General features: G+C 39.5%; 2 protein-coding genes across 3 annotated transcripts; one reads left to right on the top strand and one right to left on the bottom strand.

Moving 5' to 3' along the window:
• Positions 1–953: 953 nt before the first annotated feature.
• LOC311089085 (extracellular calcium-sensing receptor-like) lies at positions 954–4,753 on the bottom strand (the record flags this gene model as incomplete). Its single annotated transcript, XM_084123535.1, has 6 exons — positions 954–1,867; positions 2,466–2,589; positions 2,708–2,935; positions 3,166–3,957; positions 4,122–4,413; positions 4,539–4,753. The coding sequence occupies 6 exons, from the start codon at positions 4,751–4,753 to the stop codon at positions 954–956; spliced, it is 2,565 nt and encodes an 854-aa protein (XP_083979661.1).
• A 2,862-nt stretch (positions 4,754–7,615) lies between these two features.
• LOC311089098 (uncharacterized protein) lies at positions 7,616–24,304 on the top strand. Of its 2 annotated transcripts, XM_084123548.1 has the most exons (9): positions 7,616–7,922; positions 11,605–11,817; positions 13,752–13,934; positions 14,163–14,858; positions 14,943–15,129; positions 20,291–20,410; positions 20,599–20,827; positions 21,055–21,197; positions 21,453–24,304. In XM_084123548.1, the coding sequence occupies exons 4-7, from the start codon at positions 14,220–14,222 to the stop codon at positions 20,688–20,690; spliced, it is 1,038 nt and encodes a 345-aa protein (XP_083979674.1). In that variant the 5' UTR covers positions 7,616–7,922; positions 11,605–11,817; positions 13,752–13,934; positions 14,163–14,219; the 3' UTR covers positions 20,691–20,827; positions 21,055–21,197; positions 21,453–24,304. The 2 variants fall into 2 exon arrangements, with proteins under 2 accessions (XP_083979674.1, XP_083979675.1); XM_084123549.1 differs by lacking the exon at positions 13,752–13,934 and having other exon boundaries at positions 21,453–21,881.
• Positions 24,305–26,215: the final 1,911 nt, after the last annotated feature.

Raw genomic sequence — 26,215 nt, 5'->3', positions numbered from 1 at the left:
TAAACTCGATTTTGGTCAAATGTGGATTATATCATTACACTGGCAAGAATATGGTTACATTTAAAGATGGCGTACCAAGTATGACAACGCTACGTTCAACTGCTTTTGAAATGACGGTGTTTTTTTCACTTCCTGAAAAGTAACCGTTTTGGACATACGTGAGTTTCATCGGGCAGCGACGATAAGCTACATTAACATTAAGCTAGCTTAGCATGCTAATCTCGTTAACATGATTTTGTGTGCTTATTCTTACACTGAAGCCTCTCCTCTGCAGCTTTGTAATACACGTCCTCCGAGTGGCGCAATCTGTTAAACCACATGTCAAGAATCCTGAACCATTCTGGTTGTGGGTTCGAATCCTGTGTGGGACAACTTTAAAATTGGGTATAAAGTTGTCATTTCAATTCCTTTATTATATGGGTAAGAGCTGTACTAATGTTTCTTACACTGGGATCAGAAATAAGTGTATTTATTTCTACATTCTGTATTCGTTCTCATCAAAACTTCTGTTCATTTTGATTTCATCCTATCTTTACTTCTGAACCCATCTGTTCTTCATGTACATTCTATTTCTGCTGTTTGTGTTCTTCTGGCTCCGCATTGTGCTACAGTCCTTTCAGCGGCTTGGCCCCATATTGCTGCTTGCAGCTATATTTTAAATTGTGATTCTCGTTTCCCTCCACTCATTTAATGCCACAATAACATGCTAGGACCTTCAAAAAACGGCTGAATTTTCAGTTTATGGGTGTATAAAGGTTTTGGATAAAACAGTTACCAAAACAGAGATGTCTTTAGTTTTATTATGTACCAACATAAACTATAAAGCTGTTCAGTAAAAAAACATGCCATCATCGTGATAATAATCAGTATAACTTAATATAGGTTGGTAAAAGTAAGAGTGTGTATTATTTCATCCACATAATTCTCAAATATATTTTCTTTAAATATATTACTCACAGAGCTCTTGAGGGTAATTTACTCATCAAATGTTTTTTAGAGTTCTTGTCTGGTTTCAATAAAATGATATAGCATTTAGGAATGAATATGCAAAATAACATTCCATATGTGGAGGCTAAAATGGCAAATATCTCCACTGATACAGTGAATTTTCCAGGAGAACTAACATAAGCTGGTATAAAAGCAATCCAAACAGCACAGAATATGAGCATACTAAATGTAATGAATTTGGCTTCATTAAAGTTATCAGGGAGTTTCCGAGCCAGAAAAGCCATAAAGAAACAAAGAATGGAAAGAAGTCCAATATAACCCAGCGCTGCCCAGAAACCTACAACTGATCCCACGTTACACTCTAGAATTATCTTTTCTTTGAAGTACTTAAGATTTTTAAAAGGAAAAGGGGGTGATATTGTTAACCAAAGGACACAAATAAGCACTTGTATAAGAGTAAAGGCAAAAACACTGAGTTTCTGTTGAGGAGGGCCAAACCGTTTCATGACATTACTTCCTGGAAGTGTAGCCCTGAAGGCTATTAATACCACAATTGTTTTCCCCAGAACACAGGAGATACAGAGGACAAAAGTGATGCCAAATGCTGTGTGACGCAACATACAGGACCACTCAGTGGGCCGACCAATGAAAGTAAGTGAACAGAGAAAACACAACATCAATGAAATCAGTAGCAAGAAGCTCAATTCTGAGTTGTTGGCTTTCACTATTGGGGTATTTTTATATCTGAAAAATATGACTGCAATTATCATTGTTATAAATACACCAACAACTGAAATAGTTGTGAGTAAAATTCCCATGATCTCCTCATATGACAAAAATTCTGTTTCCTTTTTAATACATCCATTGTTTTGCATATTTGACCAGAAGTCTTGATGGCACCGCAGACATGTTACAGAATCTGTTATTGGATGTGATTATTAATAACAGAAAAATCAATGATTTATGTGTCTTGAGCCCCTTTCACACAGCGCGATGATCCCGGCAAATTGCCAGAACGCCTTCTGTGTGAACGCAAACACGACCCGGGATTGATGCCGGCATCGATGCCGGGTTGGGGACCTAGTAACATTACCGTGTTCAGTCCCGGAACGCGCGCTGTGTGGACAAAAGCCGTTATAATGCCGTGTTGTAGTGATGACGCTGAAGCCGGGATCGTTCGCCAGCTGTGAAACGGTACGTAATGCGCAAGTTTATGATCGAATCAGAGAAAAAATGCACAAGCTTGGTTTCTCGAGAGAGAAATCGCAGCTCATAAGCAAACTTAAGACGCTGCTGAGACGTTACAAGTCACATCGATGTCACGTGTCTTTACGGGATTTTTACGGGTTGTGTGTGAACGCACTCTCTGATTCCGGAAAATCACTGGCAGTGTGAATGAACCAAAATCAAATGAACCTGGGTCAAATTCCGGGTCACTTTATGCGTGTATTTTCCGGAATCTTTGTGTGAAAGGGGCTTTGTTTTCTTTCTTTATGGAAATAGTCATTAAATTTTACCTGTAGTGTTACTGATCTCTCCCTCTGTGCATGGTATGCAGTCATAACAACATATAGGTTTTCCTTTCTTCACAGCCTTCCTAGTGCCAGGGGGGCAGCTTTCACTGCACACAGACACTGGTACCTGTGACAGAGTTTATTTGTTTGTTTGTTTGTTTTGCCATTTCCATTTACTTAGAGAAATTAAAATTCAAATCATATATATATATTTTTTTTCTGTAAGTCCACCACTTTTTCCTCACCTTTGTGGAATTATTTGCCCATGTAATTGTTGTCATATTGACAGCTAAACGATTTATCCCCAGAAAAGAAGCATCATATAGTCCAACAGTAACAAATTCGTAATGTTGTTTTCTACTTGGTTGCCAATTTATTATCTCATATTTTGCCACTGGATCACCGTTTTCATCGAAGTAAACCTCTTCGTCATCTTTAGTTTTGAAATGCACTCTTCTCAGGTGCTTCAGAAACTGAAAAATAATAATAATAATAATAATAATAATAGACAAAATATTCAATATTTAAAGCAGTCATTGACTAGTGTTTGACACCACAAACCAATCTTTTTAAACTCAATACAATAATATTTGTAATGTACATATAGTGCATATTATGAAATGTTGAACATGCTCTGTACACATGTACAACCTTAGAGAATAATGTACTTTATATTGTAGCAGTAGTAAAATAGTTAACCCACTGTTAAAGGATCAGGCTGTTTTTTTGAGGCACATTTTTCCTTGCAGCCCAGAAGGTCATGAAGTGTATGAGCCACAGCATATACTCCTTTGTACACATTGCTGAAGATGGGCATAAGGGACATGTCTGTGAATAGGTTTTGCACTTGTGACAGTTCCTCCTTGCCTGTACATGCAGTTGTGGACACTGAATTGTTCTTAGTTGAGTATTTACACTGAAACAGGGCTTCCCAGAACTCAGTAAAAATAGCACCTCCTGATGACTTCAGTGGTTTTATATCTAGAATGAATTCTTGCAGACCTGTCACTTGTGTTTTGGGTATAGCCAGACCAATTGCTCCTTGCAGAACATGGTGCTTATCCATACTGGCAATGACTGAATCAGAGATCCAGGCTTCAGTGCCTACCCACTGGTAACCAGTAATATTGTATTCAACAAATTTATGCAGCAGAACCTCCAAGTCCCAGTGAGCAAGAAACCCCACAAGAACTCGCGAAGTAGAGCTTTTAATCTGCTCAATTATCCTCATTACTTTATCTTCAGGATAGGTTCTGAAAAAAGGGAGAGAATATTCCAAACAGATACCCATTTGTTCAGCCACCTTCGTGAAAGTGGCCATCCCATTATTACCATAATCATCATCTGTTCTTATGGCTCCCACCCAGGTCCATCCAAAGTGTTTAACCAGTTCTGCCAGTGCCCTGCTCTGGTAGTGGTCACTGGCAATAGTTCGAAGAAATGAGGGATATTTTTTTTTGTCACTGAGACACTCACAGGTTGCATAGTGACTGATCTATGAGAAACAATACATTTAGTCATAACACATCCAGTATATTTACATTTGTTACATTCATTGCAATCTATTATTTGGTTAAAACATAGATTGCATTTGATTTTTATAACATTTTAAAATGCTATATTTTGATAAACTGTAAAATGTGATGTATAAAAACATACCAATGGAAGCTTGAATGGTCCAATACCCTTTGATATTGCCATGCATGCTGAAGAAGTTGTGTCTCCTATAATGGCTTGCACTTCAGCCTTCTTTGTGCAGGGCCCTTCAACAGACGTTTTCTCATGCCCATTCGCAAGTGCCATAGCTGCTCGAACCCCAACTGCCACTGAGCCACATGTGTCGTAGATCTTGTAGCCTAATGAGACCCCAGGTAGCAAAGTGGAACTGTTATTAATTTCTTCTATTGCGAAGAGCATGGACTGTGCATACTGGAAGTCTCTAAAATTAAGACTTGTTAAAAAAACAAAACAAAGCAAAAAAAAAACAAACAAAAAAAAAAACTACGAATTAATCATGTAGCATAGTATTCGTATTTACAACATCTTATAACATACTGTTTTTCGGGTTTTACTTACCTGATGCATTTTAGTGGAGGTGGTGTGACAGAATATGTTAGTTGCATAACCTCCCAGCTGCTATGGAAAGAGAAAACCCCTCCAACTATGATGTCCCCGTCTTTCCATAGCTCAGGGTGTACAGGCTCTCCTTGCAGAGTACATACAGTTTCATTAGCTTTAGAGAAAGTCATGATGGCTATTACCATTTGCAGCAGTGCAACCAGTGACTCCATTCACCCACTGAATAGATATTATCATATGTAAAATGTGTCAGCGCTGACATTTCGGCAAATAGAAGGACTTTGAGGTTTTTATAGAGATCCTATAATCTTTTGGGAAATAACATAGGTTACCCTCATTTGAGGAGGTGCCACATTTTGACATGAACATAATACTCTTTATGCTTGTTGTGGCCTTTGGTCAGTATCTTAGAATGTTTGGTAACGCTTTAGATTACAGCCTGGAAAGTACTGCGTAATTAAAACGAAATTACAGTGTAACTTTCGGTAATTACAGTGTACCTATAAAGTACTTACGTGTAAGTATAGGGGAACAATACGTAAAGTCTTGGGAATAAAGGGGTTACAACCAGGAAAATACTGCGTAATTAAAACGAAATTACAGTGTAACTTTCGGTAATTACAGTGTACCTATAAAGTACTTACGTGTAAGTATAGGGGAATAATATGTAAAGTCTTGGGAATAAAGGGGTTACAACCAGGAAAATAACAAATTATTTAGGCAAATTATTTAGACTGTAAGTATTCCATGTAGTTACAGTGTAAGTATGGCATTGTGGGCTGTAAATTAAAGTGGTGCTTCTTACCCTCTTGTTTCATGTAGTTACAGGGTAAGTACAATAAAAACACATGTACACACACACAATCTGACATCACTTGGAAAACCTTTATTTGAAAAACAACTTATTTCAAAACAGATTTACAACATATTACACTTCTTATTTTTTTTTATTTTTTTTTTTAAATCAACTTTTCATTTCAAATACTAAAGTCCTGACAGAAAGTAGCATGTTTTGTCCTTTTTTGTTTCTCTTGTATGGCTTCCTCCTCCTCTTGGTCCTCCTCTTCTTTTTCTATCGTTCCACTGATTAGCCTAATCTTAAGGAGGAGTCTTTTTCTATTCTGTATTATGTATTAAAAGAAAATACAGTACACCCAGAAATGTTTTTATAATTTACTCATCTTTTCGCTACCGACCAACTGTCACCAGCGACTGCATGAGAGTCGGCTTCACAGGGTCGGCTTGAATGGCTTCGCGTTTGGTGAAGCTTTAAGCGTTCATTGCATTCTCGCGGGAGGTTGATGTGAAACTCGCGCAAGAACTGGTGTCTGTTCTTCTGCATGGTTTGTTTTTCATTATTAATATCTGTTATCGTTTGTATTTTGTTGTGAGCAATAATAAAAACGTTAAAAAATAATAATAATTCGACATTCGGTTTTCCGGTGCGCTTACGTCACGCTTTACTCAACCCTCTTATGAACGCGCAGGTGACAGTTGGTAGGAAGCAATAGTCTACAGTTTAAAAAAAAAAAAAAAAATTGGTATTTTTATCTTATCGTTTCACTTCAGAAGACATTGATTCATCCATTGGGGTCGTATGGATTACTGTAGTTATTGTTGTATGTGCTGTTGTCAACTTTTAGGAACACATGAGCTTGCATTATATATATAATGCATTCACAGAGAAGATTATTTATTTTTCTAAAAACTTTTGTTTGTGTTAATCTGAAGAAGGAAATTCGTATACATCTCGGATGACATGAGGGTAAAGATGAGTAAATGGTGAGAACATTATTTTCTTTTAACTCATAATACAGAATAGCAAAAGACATGGGATTCCTTCATTCATCAGTGGAAAGAAAGAAAAAGAAGAAGAGGAACAAGAGGAGGAGGAAACCAAGCAAGAGAAACAAAGTGCTGTAAATCCGTTTTGAAATAAGTTGTTTTTTAAATAAAGTTTTCCGAGTGATGTCAGATTGTGTGTGTGTACATGTGTTTTTATTGTACTTACCCTGTAACTACATGAAACAAGAGGGTAAGAAGCACCACTTTAATTTACAGCCCGCAATGTCATACTTACCCTGTAACTACATGAAACAAGAGGGTAATAAGCACCACTTTAATTTACAGCCCGCAATGTCATACTTACCCTGTAACTACATGAAACAAGAGGGTAATAAGCACCACTTTAATTTACAGCCCGCAATGCCATACTTGTAACTACATGGAACAAGAGTATATTTTCCCAGCATTTAAAAAAAAAAAAGTTGCAGTAGTTTTACTTGCCTTGAAACTTAATCAGTGCACCTTTGCAATAATAACAAATTAGCCTACTTTATAAATGCACTGATATGTACCCAGTAATTTTAAAAAAGCCTTTATGTATTTTTATACTATTATTACAAAAAGGTGCAGTGTATGTACTCGCTAAATTGCTCCCAAAGATTCTAAAATACTTAGTCTAAATAATTTGCCTAAATAATTTGTTATTATCCTGGTTGTAACCCCTTTATTCCCAAAACTATACATATTATTCCCATACTTACACGTACGCACTTTATAGGTACACTGTAATTACCGAAAGTTACACTGTAATTTCGTTTTAATTACGCAGTATTTTCCTGGTTGTAACCCCTTTATTCCCAAGACTTTACGTATTGTTCCCCTATACTTACACGTAAGTACTTTATAGGTACACTGTAATTACCGAAAGTTACACTGTAATTTCATTTTAATTACGCAGTACTTTCCGGGCTGTAATCTAAAGCGTTACCGAATGTTTTGCTAACATTCCCATTAAATTATAAAAACATTATTTCTGAATGTTTTTTAAACTTTCAAAATATCCAGGGTTTTTTTTTTTGTGTGTGTGTATTAAGGATGTTGTTTTCTTGGTTTATGTGAACATTAGAAGAACATTCCATTCTATAATTTTGCAAATGTTATGAAAATGTTATTTTTGAAAGTTTTATGAACGTTCAAAACATCCGCTTTTCAATGTATTAAAAACATTTTTTCTTGGTTTATGTGAACATTAGAGTGTCATGACAGAATACTGGAAACAATTGCAGGTGAACAATATTTATTGGAACTCAAACACAGAAAAAGACAATTCAGGAATGAAAGTTCCTCTCAGGGTGCGGTCGCGATCTCGCGAACAGGAAACAGCTCCGGACGGTCCACACAGGGGGAAACGCTCAGACTCGGACACACAGGGACTTCGATGGTCTAGTGCTCGGTGCTGAGTGCTGGTGCTCGGTGATCTGTGCTCGGGTGCGGTGAAACAACAGGGATCCACTGAAGACACGACAACCCGGAAGACGACACGAACATTCACGCAGGAACAGCAAACAACGGATGGACACTGGAATGGAGAGATGAGTGAGTATAAATAGGGAACGGTAATGTGAATCAGCTGAGGTGGGGAATGAGATGATTGCGAACAGCTGGAGCACTGAACAAACACGTGAGCGGGACAACGCCCACTCCCGCAAACTCACAGACATGTAAACAACAATGACACGAGACACAGAGGAAACAATGAATTCACAACCGTGACATAGAGGAACATTACATTCTATCAAATTGAAAATGTTATTTCTGAATGTTTTTTCTTGGTTATGCATAAATCCTTTAAACATTCCCCTGGGAACATTGCTTCTACTTTTCCATCCAGAGAGCTTTACGTGGATACCAAATCAGATATGTTTCGAAGGTACACGTCGAAATACATTCTTATTCTGTAAAAATAAGCTTAAAAGGTTCAGCTAACAAGCCAAATAACATAACTGCGTCATAAAGTTACCAACATGTCATGTATATTCACAAATGGGGAATGCAGATTGGACTTTAGAGTTTAAACACGGTACACACATGATTTGTCTAACCTTATTACCAAAGTTCACAAGAATACACAAACTACATCACGAAATAGGAAAATGATGAGATGGGAGAAATGGTCTAGCAGGAGGTAGGATGAGGTTAATATTGGGGAACATTCTTAAAATACACACTTGGAATTCAAAGCTACAAACTAGAGAATCCCACTATAGAATAAAACAAAAACTAATCAAACATGCATGCTTTAATACGTCACCTACAGATTCTGACTCACTTGTATTCTGAATTCTAAAACCAAACTCCCAGTACACTATAATATTTACAAGGAAAAGCTTAAAAACTTCAATACTGAAACTGGTAAAGCAAGACAGTTGTTCTTTTCTAACATTATCAACCAAAATCTAAATAACGCTCGTGTTCTTTTCTCGACAGTGGAAAAACTGACAACCCCCCCTCAAAAACTACCACTTGAATTCATCTCGACCATAAAGTGTAATGAGTTTGCGTTCTTTTTCAAATCCAAAATTGATCAAATTAGATTGAATATAATACATCAAAAGCATACTACTATGCAATCAGAACAAACAACTACAGGAACATTAAACAGGATGGCTAATTTCAGTTTGATCGATACTGAAACACTTAATAAAACAGTACAAAGCCTCACCTCTTCCACTTGTACACTAGATACCCTACCCTCCACCTTTTTAAAATCTGTTTTTCATATTCTAGCACCAGAATTGCAATAAATTCATCTTTACAAATGGGTACATTTCCTAAATCCCTAAAGACTGCGGTTATAAAACCACTTCTCAAAAAGAATAACTTGGATACATCCATATTAAGCAACTATAGGCCCATTTCAAACCTACCGTTTATTGGCAAAATTATTGAAAAAATTGTTTTTAATCAACTTACATCTTTTTTAAAACTTAACAACTGCCTAGACGATTTTCAGTCAGGTTTCCGGACTCACCATAGTACAGAAACAGCTCTTGCTAAAGTCACAAGTGACATCCGACTAAATACAGACGCAGGCAAGGCATCCATCTTAGTATTATTGGATTATTATTAATGTGTTTGTGGAGTTCCCCAGGGCTCAATTTTGGGTCCACTGTTATTCAATGTTTATATGCTACCACTTGGTAAAATCATAAAGAAAAATTCAATCTCTTACCATAGTTATGCTGATGATACACAAATTTATTTACCTCTAATGCCTAATGACTATACCCCCATTGAAACTCTCTGTCAGTGCATTGAAGAAATAGATACTTGGATGTCACAGAACTTTCTCCAACTTAATAAAAATAAAACTGAGGTTATCGTTTTTGGAAGAAATGATGTAAAATCTCTACCCTGCTAGAAACAAAGGGTTTAGTAGCAAAGGAAGTGGTAAGAAGCCTTGGTGTCCTAATAGATAATAATCTAAATTTTAATAATCGCATAAAAACAATCACGAAATCAGCGTATTTTCATCTTAAAAATATTAATAAGCTTAAAAGATTCATGTCTAAGGAGGATCTTAAAAAGATCATACATGCTTTTATTTTGAGTAGGATTGATTATTGTAATGTGCTTTTAACAGGACTCCCTAAAAAGAATTTAAAACCGCTTCAAATGGTACAGAATAGTCCAGCCAGAATCCTTACTAAAACCAAAAGAATAGATCATATTACTCCAATCTTAAAGTCCTTACACTGGCTACCAATTAGATATAGGATTAATTTTAAGGCACTCTTATTAGTTTTTAAGTCAATAAAGGGGTTGGGACCAAAATATCTTTGTGATATGTTTCAACAGTATACTCAACCAAGACCCCTTAGATCACAACATAAACAGCTTCTACTAAAACCTATTGTCAAAACAAAACAAGGGGAATCTGCTTTTAACTATTTTGGCGTTCATCTCTGGAACCAGCTTCCAGAAAACATTAAAAACGCTCCAACTATCACAATTTTTAAAACTATATTAAAGACCAAACTTTTTTCAGATGCTTTTTACAGTTAATGTGTGAATAAATAAATATATTTATTTATTTTGTTGGTGTCTTATATATTGTAAAATTGTATGTAGTTTCATATTGTTATTTTTATTTTTTACATTTTTGTGTGAAGCGCATTGCATTGCTGCTGTGTATGAAATGCGCTATACAAATAAATTTGCCTTGCCTTGCCTTGAATTAAATGCAAAGGGATGTTTGCGTGTGTGTGTGTATTTGTGTGTGTGTGTGTGTGTGTGTGTGTGTGTGTGTGGAGATCTTCTGGCCACCTGGGTATCTGGCTTGGAGAGAGAGAGGTGTGAGCAGATAAGAATCTCTTTGAAACCATCTCCTCGAGTTCTGAGATGTTCTCTGTTAAGCCAGTGGTTCTCAACTCCAGTCCTCGGGACCCGCTGCTCTGCACATTTTGTATGTCTCCCTTATTTAACACACCTGAACCAGATCATCAGCTCGTTAGGAGAGACTCTATGAACTGAACTGAGTGTGTCAGATAAGAGAGACATACAAAATGTGCAGAGCAGCGGGTCCTGAGGACTGGAGTTGAGAACCACTGTGTTAAGCATCACTCGGTAACAGACGTGTCAAAAGAGATCAATTCAGTCCAGACTCATGGAGCCATGCTGTAATTTAAATTCATGAGTTTAAGGGTTAAAAGCTCCAAGTCATAGTGAGATTGTCCATCCGCTACACAGAATTAGCCTTGCAAGCAGCCTTTTCCCAAAATGTAATATCATATTACCTATTAGCCTGGCAAGCCAGACCTACATCAAGATGTTAGGTCTGGCAACTCACCATAGACACGGCTCAATCCGAGGGGCGGGATAAACGGCTGTTTTTCAAATTCACTCTGCACGCAATAGGACAGCGCTTCAACCAACCAGAGCGTTTTCCCAACAGCGGAGCTAACGTTAGTTGATAGATTCAACTTTTGAATCTGGCCGGCAAAACTACGAACACATCTTCCTTTTTTAAGAATGACTTAAGTGCCGTTCTTTGCTCTTTTCTCAAAGAAAAACTTAACTCCAAGTCCTCCAGAGTCGCAGCCAAAGCCGATTCAAAAGACTGTTCTCCAGCAGCAGCCATTCTTTGTTTTCAAGTAGCAGGGAACCGTCGCAACTCTATGCTATTGAAAGAAAAGGGTGTTGGAACTGTTTATTTAGCTTGCATCTCAAAGGTATTGCCACCATGGAATAACATTTTTTTCTGTCAATTATCAATCAGAGTGAGCTTGATGTACAGCAGGATCTACCTGAACATGAGGATTCCTTCAGCCTTTTTGCCGGTGTACCACAGTCAACCCCTCAGAAATCCAGACCTGTAAAAGAACTTCCAGCGGAGTTCAAAGTTCCGTTACCGCTGCAGCTGACTAGTCCTGCACAGACAGTGACGTGCACAAAGCCATTTGCTGCCCTGGCACCCACATGGACACAACTGGTATGACAAATAAACTTTTATTTGAAATCTCTATAATTTATAGGACACCGCATCTTCGCCCAGTGTCATGGCTGTGTGCAGTCCAGGGAAAAGTTTAATATTTGATGTGTGCAGCGTTTATACGCCCACGTATAAATATTATTAATTATTATTCATAACGGATTATGATCAATAATTAATATTTTAATTATTTTTAATTATTTTCAGAATTTACTGTAGCAGAATCAATAGTATGATCATTTTTATCAGTTCATCCATTGAACAGAAAGCATAAACAAGTATTAACTCTAGGAAATATAATATCTTACTGGCCAAGAAAGAATTAATCTCCAGCTAACAATAAATTAAGAAATAATCACGGGTAAAAGCATCGGTAACTTGGATCGAAGTTTAAGACAATAAATTTGATAAGCACACACACAAGCAATATCTTTTCAAATACGAACAATACTTTATTGATTATATACTAACACACAAAGCTAATTATCTGGGGGGTTTCTCTAATGAAACTAAAAGACCAGATGCAACAGTTTAGGCATGATTTCTAATTATCAGAATATGAAACATTTTACACAGATTTAATTCAAGCCATCTTTTGAATCAAAAGCATACGATCATACTGATATGAAACAACACACTTTCATTCACACCTCTAATAATTATAACAATTACATGAATTATATGGGATTAAAGCATATTAAATGGACACATGTATTGTAGAAACACACAGAATGATGTATGATGTTTTTTAGGGGTGCACCGAAATTTCGGCCGCCGAAAATTTTCGGCCGAAATAAAAAAAAACAGCCGAAAACGTTTAACCGAAAATGAATGTCACCCGCCCCTCCCATCCGTGCGCAAGCGCTTAGGTTTCACTCACGGTCGAGCTGTTATCACGCGTCTGCCTATCAAAGATTAAGCATGACAGAGGGCTGTCACTTATTGCACAATCGATCGGACCAGCCAACACAAGTTTCGAAAACGAAAATAGGGAATCGATTTTAACGGCCTTCTCTCGGAGCGCGTCCAGCTCGTCACTACAGCTCGTCACTACAGTACAGCAGCGAACGCGCGTCACACAGCAACTGCAGGTTCTGACACACACACACATAGCCTATTTCTACATAATATAGTGCATAATATGTAGCCTTCAGTAATGCTTTTCATTGATGTTATGGCAGTCCACATTGCTGACTTGTGCGCCCTCTTTACGGTCGTCCTAATGCCTGTTTAGTTGTCCGTGGATTTACTAACGATTCAATGAACACTTAGCCTATGTCTCAAAAATCTAACAGGATTTATTTTTCACAAAAGTGACAGCCCTATACGAGAGGACACCAAAGTTGCAATATGTAACATTTGTTCTGCAAAAATCTCCAAAATTGTGGATTTTTTTTGCACAACTTTTAAAAAACTATTTTATTTGATGGAACATAAAACTTGAAGAATAATATTATTTGGTATTATTATTTATATTTATTGTTAAAAATATTTTATGTTTTGTTATGTAACTGTTAATAAAATTTGATTATTATATTGTGATTTTTCATTTCAGATCCATTAAATTCAAGCAGTAGGCTATATATACGTTTTTAAAAGAAGCCATTTTCGGCTTCAGTTTCGGTTTTCGGCCAAGAGCATCCTAAATTTTCGGTTTCGGTTTCGGCCCAGAATTTTCATTTCGGTGCATCACTAATGTTTTTAAGTCCATTGAAGATTGTTCTTGAATGAGTTTTACATATACTGTAGGAAGAATCTCAGTTTTCTGGTTTAGAGAGAAGAGAATTGGTTTGGTCATTCAGAGGTCCTTAAGGAGGAGGGGTTCAGGAATGTTGTGGGGGTTCAGTACAGTGGTATCGATCAGTCTTGCAAACTAACAAAGCTAGCATTGACCAGTTCTTCCTTCAGTTTAACCAATTAGTCTTTGGTTACAGACTCTCTGGAGCCTGGGTGAGTTATGGCTCTTGTAATTAGTCAGACTGGTCGGCGCCTGGATCCCGTGACAAAATGGATGAGGATACGAAGTCCTGACCAAATCTTGAATTAATATTCTGTTTGAATTAATATTCTGGAAGAAGATTATTTTGTGGTTGGTTTTCTACGCATTGTCGCTACATGTGAGTGGCCAAGTTATATGTCTGCTATCTATAATCCATGATGAAAATATTAGTAGTTTTTTCATCATTCTGCTGACACTTATCTATAGTATTATGAAATGCAATCATAGAACAGTCATGAGAACAGATAATTGTTTATTCAAATAATTTTCATGTGAGAACACCAATACTGGCTTGCAAATTTGAGAAGAAAAACTAAATATTTCAATGTTGAATTGTCAATAACAGGAAACACACACATCATCTGTAATTGACATCAGTTCAACATCAGCCTTGGACATCAGCATGTGTTCAGAGCCTGCTGCCGATCCTGCTGATACCAGTTTTGCTCCATTCACAAGCCCCTCCACCTCTTCCACAAGAAGCACTTCAAGCAGCTCTGAACATCCCAGAGGATGGACGGAGATTAAGTGGATTGTGAATGGGTCAAAACTCATGGAGCTCTTCCAGAAATGCTCCACTTGTGGAGCTTTGATCTCCGAGGCATACCGGACCGTAACAACAATTGGTAGCAGAATCATTGTGAGCTGGAAATGCAACAACAGACATACTGGACATTGGGAATCATGTCCAAACACATGTGGAATGCCGGAAAACAACCTACTAGCAGCAGCTGCCACACTTTTCACTGGTGCAATGTTTACAGACATCGCTGACTGGGCTGGGCTCTTGAACTTGCAGCTGCCCCAAAAAACAATATACTACAACATACAGGCAAGCCACCTCATTCCGGTGATTGAAGCAGCATACAAAAAGCAGGAATACATCGTAAAAGCACGACTAATCTGCCAGACTCAGGATGGTGAGGGAGTGCAGCTCTACAGAGATGGGAGGAGTGACAGCCCAGGCCATTCATGCAAATATACAACCTATTCCTTCATGAATGACTCCTCCAGTCAGATAGTTGTTTTTGATCTGGTTCAGGTAAACAAATGGACACAACACTAGAATCAATTTACTAAATAGTTTTGTCTAAAATGTCATAATCTCTAAACTTGTTCCCTCTAGGTGTCCCAGGCCACGAGTTCCATAGCAATGGAACCAATGGGCTTAAGGAAAGTGCTGGAGAGGCTCTTGGATGAAGGCATTGACATCAAAGTGGTTACAACTGATAGACATCCATCCATTAGAAAATTGATGAGAGAGGAGTATCCTAACATCAAATATCAGTTTGATCCATGGCATGTGGCAAAAGGTTAGTCTATTGGGCAGTAGAGCACAACCTGTTGATACTTATTGTGGGAATTGATAGGATTTTAACAATATTGATGCAATTGTCGATCCAGCTTTATCGGTCTGATTCTCTATCAATTCTCTTATCAAATCCTTTTAGTAGTGAAGGTAGTCTACACAGGTTTTCAGTATCAACACATGAACCTATAATGTAGCCTACGTTACTACGATGTCCATAATGGCATATTAGAATAAGGTAGACAATGTAGGACTGCATTGTCTATTTCAATTCTACTTTCCAAACGACCAATTGCCCATAACAATGCCCATTTAAAAAACATGCCAGCATTGATGGGAGGAATCAAGGTCAGATGCATAATATTTCAGTAGATTGAAGGATTCGATGGACCGTTTTCACATTTCCGGGTTTCTCAGAAGCAGAAGTCGTCATAGTTGGGTAAAAATCTATAGCGGTGAATGAGAGAATACATTAAAAATATAATGTATATTTTACAAATAGCAAAAGAAATACTCCACAACAGTGTTTTCACAACTTTCAAAACAGGAAAAAAATAGAGAGCGATTGATTTGAACGGCAGTCAGAAGAGAAAAAGATGTAATTTTTACCATCACTCCCATGGCCGCTGTATTAGAAACACCCTCACAGCAGCATTAACTAGTTTTTTTGTAATTTGATGCAGAGGTATGTAAACGCACTGGCATTAGTAGTACATTTAACATTAGCTCAAATGATCTATAGGGAATTTTAATAATTAATCATGAATATTGTAACGGTCACCAGCTGGAGTGCCCTTGAGAGCCACCAGAGGGCACTCCACATAAGACTATGATCACTTCCTCACAAACTACACTTCCCATAACTCACTGCCCGGACTCATCAGCACTCATCATCTCATTCACCTGTGTCTTATCACCTTGTTTCACTCACACCATAAATACCTGGTTTTCACATTCACTCAGTGCGAAGTCTTGTTTTACTGTTGTGAACTTTACTGAGCGTTTATTCCCGTGGACTGTCTGTTTGTTTTTGACCTTGCCCGTTTCTGGATTTCTCCCTGTCTGCTGCCTGCCTGCGTTACCACTGCCTTGATCTCTGTCTCTGATTGTTTGCTGCCTGCCTTGACCTTTTGCCTGGTATTACTACGATTTAACCCTGTCTTCACTGCTGTATCTGCTGGTTCTGACCATTGCCTGTTTGATTACTCTGATCAATAAATCACACTGCATATGGATCTCTCTGACTCAGATGCTTCGTAACAGAAGACTTCGCCACACCCAGATCCAGCAGCTATGACCTCCAGGAATCCAGCAGTACGGATCTCGCCTGATCTTCCCAGCATGAGCCGGGAGTTCGCTGGACAGATCGCGGCCTTGGCCCTGGATAGCCTCGATCTGTGCCAGTACACCTGGGGGTTTGTTCCTCTCGCTGCCTCTTGCTCTCTGGGTGACGAGGCAATTAAGTTGTGTTACCGGCTGGGGGCTAAGGAGGTCGACCCGAGGGAGATCCCCGATCTTTCCGGTCTGGATTGGAGAGAGGCACTCTCCAGATGTCTGGAGAGCTTCCTTCCGTGGCACGCCATGTCACCGTCTGCACTTCACACCAGTCCAGCCGAGCCTGCACTTCACGCCAGTTCAGCCGAGCCCGCACTTCACGCCAAATCTGCCGAAGCCAAGGCAGTATGCGTCATGCCCGCCGCCCCTGAGACTGAGAGCGTCATGCTCGCCGCGCCTGAGACAGCAAGCAACATGCCCGCCAAGCTAGAGCCTTCACCGCTGGTCTCGTCCAGCACAGAGCCCTCTTCACCGCTGGTCCCGTCCAGCACAGAGCCCTCTTCACCACTGGTCTCGTCCAGCACAGAGCCTTCTTCACCGCTGGTCCCGTCCAGCACAGAGCCTTCACTGCTGGTCCCGTCCAGCACAGAGCCCTCTTCATCGCTGGTCCTGTCCAGCTCAAAGCCCTCTTCATCGTTGGTCCTAACCAGCTCAGAGTCCTCTTCGCCGCTGGTCCTACCCAGCTCAAAGCCCTCGCCGCCGGTCCCGTCAAGCTCAGAGCGCACTGATCCTGATCCAGAGACTGAGCTTCACGTCACGTCAGCCGATCCAGAGACTGAGCTTCACGTCACGTCTGCCGAGCCAGAGCTTCACGTCATGCCTGCCGAGCCAGTGTCTCTTGACAAGATGGCCTACACCGATCCAGTGTCTGTTCCAGTCACGTCTGCCGAGCCAGTGTCTCCGGACAAGATGGCCGCCGCCGTGCCAGTGTCTCCGGACAAGATGACCGCCGCCGAGCCAGTGTCTCCGGACAAGATGGCCGCCGCCGATCCAGAGTCTGTTCAAGTCACGTGTGCCGAGCCAGTGTCTCCGGACAAGATGGCCGCCGCCAAGCCAGTGTCTCCAGACAAGATGGCCGCCACCGAGCCAGTGTCTCTGGACAAAATGGCCGCTGCCACGTCGACTGAGCCCTCAGCAGAGATAGCCGCCGACACGCCTGAACCTGAGCCCTCAACAGAGATGGCCGCTGTCACGCTGTCTGTTTCTGTCGCTGAGCCGGTGTCTGTTCCTGTCCCTGAGCCGGTGTCTGTCCCTGAGCCGGTGTCTGTGTCTGTTCCTGTTCCTGAGCCGGTGTCTGTTCCTGTGCCATGGTCGCCTCCCTGGCCGCCTGAAGGGTCGTCTCCTCCCTGGCCGCCTGAAGGGTCGTCTCCTCCCTGGCCGCCTGAAGGGTCGTCTCCGCCCTGGCCGCCTGAAGGGTCGTCTCCTCCCTGGTCGCCTGCACTGCCTGCTCCGCCCTGGTCGCCTGCACAGCCTGCTCCGCCCTGGTCGCCTGCACAAATCACACTGCATATGGATCTCTCTGACTCGGATGCTTCGTAACAAATATGATTCATATTTTGCATATTACAGTTACATTAATTTATTCGAAGTTGAAAATAGATCGATTTGTATATATGAATAATCAATCACAACGAATTATAATTCCTCATTCATATATCAATAATCCTATTTCAGATCGATTATGAGATAACCCTTAATGGAAATTAATGTAATCATCAAACGGTTGTTTGTCCAGCAAAACGGCCGTAAGATTAACTTAACAATTTCTCAATAAAGTTATTACTTCTTATAATTTCAAAAAGGAATAGCTTCTGGCCATGAAACCATTCTTTTTGTCCTTACAAAATTTTAGGTTACTGAAAAGTAACCAATCAGCTTTGTAGCTTAAGATCGAACATTTTCATTGACTTTGTTAAATGAGCATTGAGACAATCAGGAATATATGGAATTTAATAATTGAACTAATGAATACATAACTACGATTCACACAGAGTAAATATGTATGTATATACAGAACACATAAGCAAATACAAGACTAAACGAATAACGAAAATGAGAGAGAGAGAGAGAGAGATCGGACAATGAGAGAGATGAGACCGGAAAATGAGAGAGATGAGAGAAAGTGAAACTAACATGTGCGATCAAAGAAAGATCACAGTTAGGCAAAATCACAGACCAGGTAACCTTTGAGAGACAACAAGAAATCAGATTACATTAAAAGTTCAATAAACTTATCTTGCAAAATGGTTCTCTTTGTTGCTGAAAAACGCAGAGTCGTGCGTGTGTTTCCTTAAGAGCAGGGCGTGCTCTTTCGTCTCTTCCTGGCGAGCGCGGTCGCGGGATGTTCAAGTCTCTTTAAAGTTGAGGTTGCCGGCTACGTTCGCTTCACTGAACGTAGGTAGAGTCCGAAGACGAAAATAAAGAAAATACTTAAAGAAAAATAAAAGAGGAACGGAGAATGGAGAATGCTCCCTAAAAGGGAGCCATGGGTCTTCTGAAGAAGTGGGTTCGGACAAGTGCAGGAGAGAGAGAGAGAGATCGAGCTCTGTGCGGGTCTCTTATGGAAAGGATCGGTTCACGCCTAGTTTGCATACGGGGACCAATGACTTTCAGAGATTTCCGAGCGGGAAGATTCTCTTTTGTCTTGTCAGGAGAACTTCTTTGCATAGTTTATGATGGTATAAAATTTAGTCATTTCTACCCAGAAAGATTGTACACACAGAACAATACATTTTACTGTAATCTCCTATGTGTGACTGGTTCAGTCAAAACATGACGGTCACACAGATACCAAGAATGAAATCTAAAAGTAGAAGAAACATAACGTTACATTCATATGCAGCATTACACACAATTAAAGTTTGATTAACACACAATAAAATTGTCAGTATTTCCAGTATGGCATGTGAAGACACCTGAGCAACAAAGGAATACATATCAACATTTAGAGGTACTTTTCTCTGAAAAGTTCCATGAATGGTGTTTGTGTGTGTGTGTATGTGTGTGTGTGTGTGTGTGTTAATGTGTTGGAATGTTGGCTTGCAGAGGAACTGGATGAGCTGCAGCTTTGGAGTCATAAAGTTTATGACCAGGTCGAGGTCGGGTTACAAGACACTATTGAGGAACCTTCTTTCAGGGACCATTTAGAATTCAAAACTATACCCTAGCAAAACCACACCTCTATTATAAAGCAAAACTAATCACACATGCATAATGTAATTGTACATATATTAAAGGATATTCTATCCTAATTCCAACACAAAGGGATGTTTGTGTGTGTGTGGGGGTGTGATGTCACGTAGCAGGAGAAAGTTTCGTTATCTCTTTGGTGCAGAGAGGAATGTTAGTTTCAGGTTCTGGAGTGTCTCTGAGGTGCAATTAGTGTCGTAAAAGTCCATTTGCTCCAGTCTCTCTGGAGCCGGCATATGATTTGTATTTGGGAGTCAGGAGGTTACAAGCTTTAGTAAGCTTAGCAAAGAACGTTTTGGGAAGGAATGTGCTTAGAAAACACAGAGAGTCCGAATTTGTTAATTTCAGAACAAACGAACGAATGATTCATAGCCTATATATGCTACAGGTAATATTATACTAAGTATAGTGGCATAAATGTACATTTGTTTAAAAAAATATATATATATAAAAAACTTTGCAGGATTTATGATATTGATGACCGTTAAAACGCGCCATCACAGTCTGTGAAAAGGGTCTATTCTCAGTTCTACTTGATACCTGGTTCTCGATTCACACCCCTAACTGTTAGGAAACGAGCCTTTTGTGTATACATTATCTGAAGTTGTCTTGCAGTATAATAATGTACCCTTGTAATTCAGGAATAAAGAAGAAGCTGGTTTCTGCATCCAGTCAGAGGATTTGCAAAGAACTTGCTCCTTGGGCGAGGAGTGTGAGCAACCACGTGGTGGAGCTGTTGCTCATCCAAGGGAGATGCAATGGTAGACAAGCATACACACACAACTCCACACAAAATGAAAGTCTAATTGATTGCTCATATGCATGCTGTATAGCGGTGTAATGCGTAGTGACATTGCTGGTTATCACAAATCTCTGGCATGCAAAAAATTTAATGTTTTCCAGATAGTACTAAAACAGTTTTCTGCCTGGGCTCTTATGTTATTGTCAGGAATTGCACAGACGATGGAAATCAATACTCCATCATATCTCAGGGGTTCATCGCTGGGAGGAAAATGGCATGGAGTACAAATGCTACCATAAAGAGCTGACAAGAGACCAGCAAATGATGAAGAAATGGTTGTCCGTGGACTCCCCTGCCTACAAAGCCCTGGTTGAAATAGTGGTGGATACACGTCTACTGAAAGTCCTGGAGCAAATGACGCTGTTCAAACACACAGGTATGTTTATGAAAAAGTGTGCAGGTAGTGCAATGGCCAACTAAATTTTAATTTCAGTGGGAAGTGTCTGTGAAAGTGATATGGGAATGGTCCATTGAATTGCTTCAAAAGACACAAATATTGGATTGACCTCAGTCCTAACACAATGTCAGTCCTGCACAGATCATGCACACAAATTTTCATACAGGTTATTGTTTCAGTTCTCATTTTTTTTCCTGTTTTACCAGGACATCTCATAATGCCCTGCTGAAGTACTGTACAAAGCGTCTACACTTTCATTATTCATCGATGCAGGCACGCACAATGTTGGCCATTATGGACCACATTGAAAACCACACTACACAGCGTGAACAGGCAACAACAGCAGCTGGTAAGACCTAAAAATATTCCAAAACGCAAAGCTCTCCTATTACCATACTGTTTCTTACCTGACATGTTTGAGATGTCAACCATAGAGATGTCAGCACATGATCGATACATAATCTCTGGCTTAGACATACAGTATGACTGAACAAATTCATTTTTAGTAACAAAACTGGGCTGGTATAAAAGGCCTCTAATATGTCATAAATATCATAACCATTACAGACTAACTCACAATACCTTGCTGGGTGTATGATTTCAGGCCTCCCAAGACACAATGTTAAAAGTACCATTTCGGCAACGAGAACGATGCTGAGCCAAATTACGATAATACGGAGCCCGGGAGGTCACCTGTGGGAGAAAAAAAAAACAATCTGTGGTGGCGGTTTTGCAATCCGTCCGCTCAGTTTATAATCCGTCCGCCCTCATTTTAGAAGAACACCAGGAGGTACGTTGTTAACGAATCTTATTGTATATTGTTTTATTGTGTATTAAGTGGAATACATCAAATTGTCTTAACTGCGTCTGCATGCTTAAAGTGTTTCTCAATTGTAGTGGGTATGGGGTGGAATATACGATTTAATATGAATGACGTGCATCAAAATCTTTTGTTTATTTTTGTAACCTGTATTATGACTGATATTTGACAAATTTCTTTGTTCCTTTTTTGTACGTTTTGGACAAAAGCGTCTTCTAAATATGTAACCTAAAATGTAATAATAATTATTATTTGAGTTTATAACTATAAATGAGTTCACTTAGTAATACAGTAATATGTTTGTCATAAAATAATTTAGCAATGTTTTATTTTTATAGGCTATAACTTAACCTTTTACAGTTTTGGATAAAATAGGCCTACATTTTTTTTGCATAATTTTTGCTTAAAAATAAAGCATTCATAAATTAATGATAAACATATTACTGTCTTAAGTGAACTCATTTATAGTTATAAACTATATTATTATTATTGATGCATGTCATTCATATTGTAACACTCCACAATATATCACCCAGAGTATAAACAAAATAATAGGACCAAAAGTCATGTTTCTAGTTCAACTAAGGAGGAAAAAAAATTACCCAACACGGATAAATAAGTAGCCAACCAAAGTGTATTTACAAAACAAAAAGAAAATGTACAAAAATTCAATGTTACATCACAACGTTAGTATTATTTTATTTAACCTTTATTTATCCAGGTAAACTGTTTGAGAACCACTTCTCATTTACAAACATGACCTGGCCAAGAGGCTACAGGAATAAATAGGAACATACTGTACAACTGCACATAGTCAAACACATGACACATAGAACAAGCAATTGAATTAAAAAAGGAAGACAACAAAGAAAAGAGAAAAAGAAAAAGAATAAAGTGCTTAAATATGTGTGTATAAATATGGTTCATGATTGTCAGCAGGAACAAGAGTCAACTATGTAATTTTGGAGGTTTTGCTTAAAGGTGGAGATTGGGATCAGAGATGTAAGTTTCAGGGTATTTTGTAGTATGTTCCAGTCATGTACTGCTGCAAAGCGGAAGGCATTACGTCCAAATGTAGTAGAAGTAGGGGGGGTACTAAATTTAATCAAATTACTTGATCTTGTGTGATAGGTGTTATGAACGGCATGAAGAAGAGATGACAAATAGAGAGGTGTCTTGCCCAGGATTGTCTTGTATATGAAGAGAAACCAATGATGGAGCCGCCGGGTATAAAGGGAGGGCCAGCCCACCAGTTTATACAGGTCACAGTGATGAGTGTGAAAGGGTGCATTAGTGACAAAACGGATGGCTGAATGATAGATTGTGTCTAAAGTTTTTTTTAGGGCTGTGTTTGGTGCCATTCTGTAGATAATATCACCATAGTCCAGAATTGGCAGTACTGTCATCTTAACGAGGGTGCATTTGGTAGCATGAGTAAAGGAAACTTTATTGCGGAAAAGAAAGGCTAGTCTAGCTTTGACTTTTGTTTGAAGGTTATTGATGTGTGTAATGAATGACAGGGATGAATCCAACCAGATACCTAGATATTTATATTTTTTGACATACTCCAGAGCCATACCGTTCATGCAGGTGATTGTAAGTAGAGTCTCGGTAACCGGTTTTCGGCTAAAAAGGATACATTTTGTCTTACTGGTGTTAATACGGAGGTGGAGATTGTCAAAGAACTGCTCTATAGAGGTGAAGCTGAGTTTAAGACTGGAAGCCGCAGAATTGGGAGAGGAACCAACTGAGTACAAAATGGTATCATCTGCATAAAGATGAATCCGGGAGGTGCCAGCAGCTCTGGCTATATCATTGATGTAGATAGAAAAAAGGGTTGGGCCCAGGATGGAGCCTTGAGGCACACCTTTAGAGATAATAAGTGGGTCTGACATAATGTTTTCACTCCTCAATTGCTGGGCACGGTTGGTGAGATAATTGGCAAACCAATCACAGCTAGAGGAGGACAGACCAATACTGGAAAGCTTATGTAAGAGGATCCTATGGTCGACAGAGTCAAAGGCCTTGGCGAGGTCTATAAAGGTGGCAATACAGACCTGTTTGCTGTCTAATGCTGTAATTACATCATCAAGGACCTTTGTGGTGGCTGTTATGCACCCATGTCCCATCCGAAAACCAGATTGCATGTCAAATAATAAATGATTTTTATCCAGGAAATCATTTAACTGTTTTTGGACGAGCTTCTCCAGAACTTTGGCAAGGCATGGTAGGATGGAAATTGGGCGATAACAATTTGGGTCAGATTCACAACCCCCTTTGAAGAGGGGAAAAATTATGGCTGATTTCCAATCAATAGGGAACTCAGAGAGCTGTAGGGACATGTTAAATAGTCTTGTGACCGGAGCGGCAATAATGCGGGCTGCTGCTTTTAAGAACATGGGATCAAGACCATCAAGGCCAGCAGATTTGTTTGTATTCAGCTTGGTGAGTTCATCCTGGACTTCAGAGGTGGAAAGAGGCATAAAGGAGAAGCCACTGTTGCTTGATGGAGAAAATTGGGCATCTGCTGAGGTTGTAACTGAAGTGTCCATTGAGACTGGATTAGGGTTTGACATTGAAACTGTATGGGTTGTATTAATAAAGTGATGGTTTAGAAGTGAGGCCATCCGAGACTTCTCAGTAATAATAATGTCATTAAATAACATAGAAGCTGGTAAATGAGGGGAAATAACTTTATTTTCCATTACCTTGACTGTTTTCCAGAATGCCCTAGCATCAGTGCCACATGTGGTGAGTTTCTCTTTAAAATGCAAGATTTTGGCATTTCTGATAGCCTGTGTTGCTTTATTTCTGCATTGACGGAAGGCCAGCCAGTCAACTGGAGATTGGGTAGAGCGGGCCTTTCTCCAGAGGGCATTTTTATGATGAATAATCTCAGCCAGGTCATTGGAAAACCAGGGACTATATCGATTTTTTTATTCTAATTTTTTTTCAGAGGGGCATGTTTACTCATAATCAGACTGAAAGTGTTTTTTAAAAAAGACCATGCTTCTTCCAAGAAGGGGAAGGAATTAATTCTGTCCCAGGACACAGCCGCAACATCTTGGAGAAAAGCTTGCATATCCAGTTTTTTCAAAGAGCGCTTGGTTACAATTACTGGGGACCTTTTGAATGAAAGGCCAGAGCGTATACATGCAATAGCGCAATGATCACTTATTTGACTGAAAACTCCAGCTTGATAATTAGATGGATTATTAGTCAAAAGGAGGTCAATCAGAGTGGATGATGAGGAAGATTTAGGATTAGGTCTGGTGGGATCAGATATCATCTGAGTAAGGTTTAGAGCATCAAACTGTTGCAAAACTGTATCTGGGGGATTGTTCAGATCACCCATAAGGACAAACTCGGAGGATATGTATGGAGCTAGGAGTTGACTAAAAGCTGTGAGTGCAGAAACTGGAGCTGAAGGTGCTCTATAGCAAACAGCAACAGAGATAGAGAAAGTAGTTGAAAGCCTAAGCTTTAGTACCAGTAGTTCAAGTTGTTTAGGAACTGACTTAGAAAGAGCAACAGTACATTGCAGATGATCTTTAACATACATAGCTACACCACCACCCCTGGTAGCTCTGTCCTGACGAAACACATTATAGCCTGGTATGAAGATGTCAAGATCAGTGTTCCCTTTTTTAAACCAGGATTCAGAGATAGCAAGAACATCAGGATTAGCTGTGTGCACCAATGTTTTTAAAGTGTCAAAATGCTTAGAATTCAACAGACTGCAGATATTTACATGTAAAAAACCCAATGATTTACGGTCACAAAATTCACCAAATGACAGCTGGGCAGTAACTGAGTTAGCTGGCCCAGGATTTGGATGAACATTACCAGAGATAAATAACATGAGAATAATTAACATGCGTCTAAGAGCAACACCAGAACAAATCCATTGTTTGTCTTTTACAAAGGGCAAAGCCAGTAACAAGTTAGAGTCAAACAGTTCCTGCAGTAGCATAATTGAAAAATATGGAAGGGTTCGAAATACCTGGGTGACAGAAAGTCCAACAGATTTAGTAATCCAAAAGGATGGGACATCTCTCGATTGAAGAATGAAGTCTAATGTTCCCCGACAGTGAAATGCTGTGGCAGACCCTAGAGTGCGTTTACCAGCAGGCCCGGGGTCCTGATACTGTACATGCAGCAAAAAGGTGAATGACAAAATCCAGAGAACCAGTAGGATTTTTATAAAGAAAAGCATGATTCAGAAACTTTAGTAGTGTAGCACAGGCTTCAATGTGTGCTGGAAACAAGCCTTGATGTATCTTGATGTAAATCCTGAATCGAAAACCCCTGCCACAGATCTAGGCTGAAGGCAAGCCACACTGCAGCAGGTCCATGTAGGCCTCAGACCAGGTGAAGTAGGCCGAGATCCTCTCGAAAACAAGCAGGTAGGCCTCAGACCAGGTGGAGTAGGCCGAGATCCTCTCGAAAACAAGCAGGTAGGCCTCAGACCAGGTGGAGTAGGCGGAGAACCTCTCAGAATAGCTGTAGCCAGATAGCATAGGCTTTAGTGTGTGCTGGAAGCGAAC

The sequence above is a fragment of the Abramis brama genome, assembly GCF_963993115.1.
Source record: "Abramis brama genome assembly, chromosome: 9".
Lineage (NCBI taxonomy): Eukaryota > Metazoa > Chordata > Actinopteri > Cypriniformes > Leuciscidae > Abramis > Abramis brama.
The sequence above is the reverse complement of the archived record's forward strand: the minus strand, read 5'-3'. Positions and strand labels throughout refer to the sequence as shown.

What these genes read in the sequence shown, in the direction of transcription:
- LOC311089098 (XM_084123548.1), top strand. Translation starts at nt 14,220, where the DNA reads ATGTGTTCAGAGCCTGCTGCCGATCCTGCTGATACCAGTTTTGCTCCA. An exon ending in TCCATGGCATGTGGCAAAAG is followed by an intron (nt 15,130 to 20,290) that starts GTTAGTCTATTG and finishes CTTGTAATTCAG; the next exon opens with GAATAAAGAAGAAGCTGGTT. An exon ending in CATCCAAGGGAGATGCAATG is followed by an intron (nt 20,411 to 20,598) that starts GTAGACAAGCAT and finishes TGTTATTGTCAG; the next exon opens with GAATTGCACAGACGATGGAA.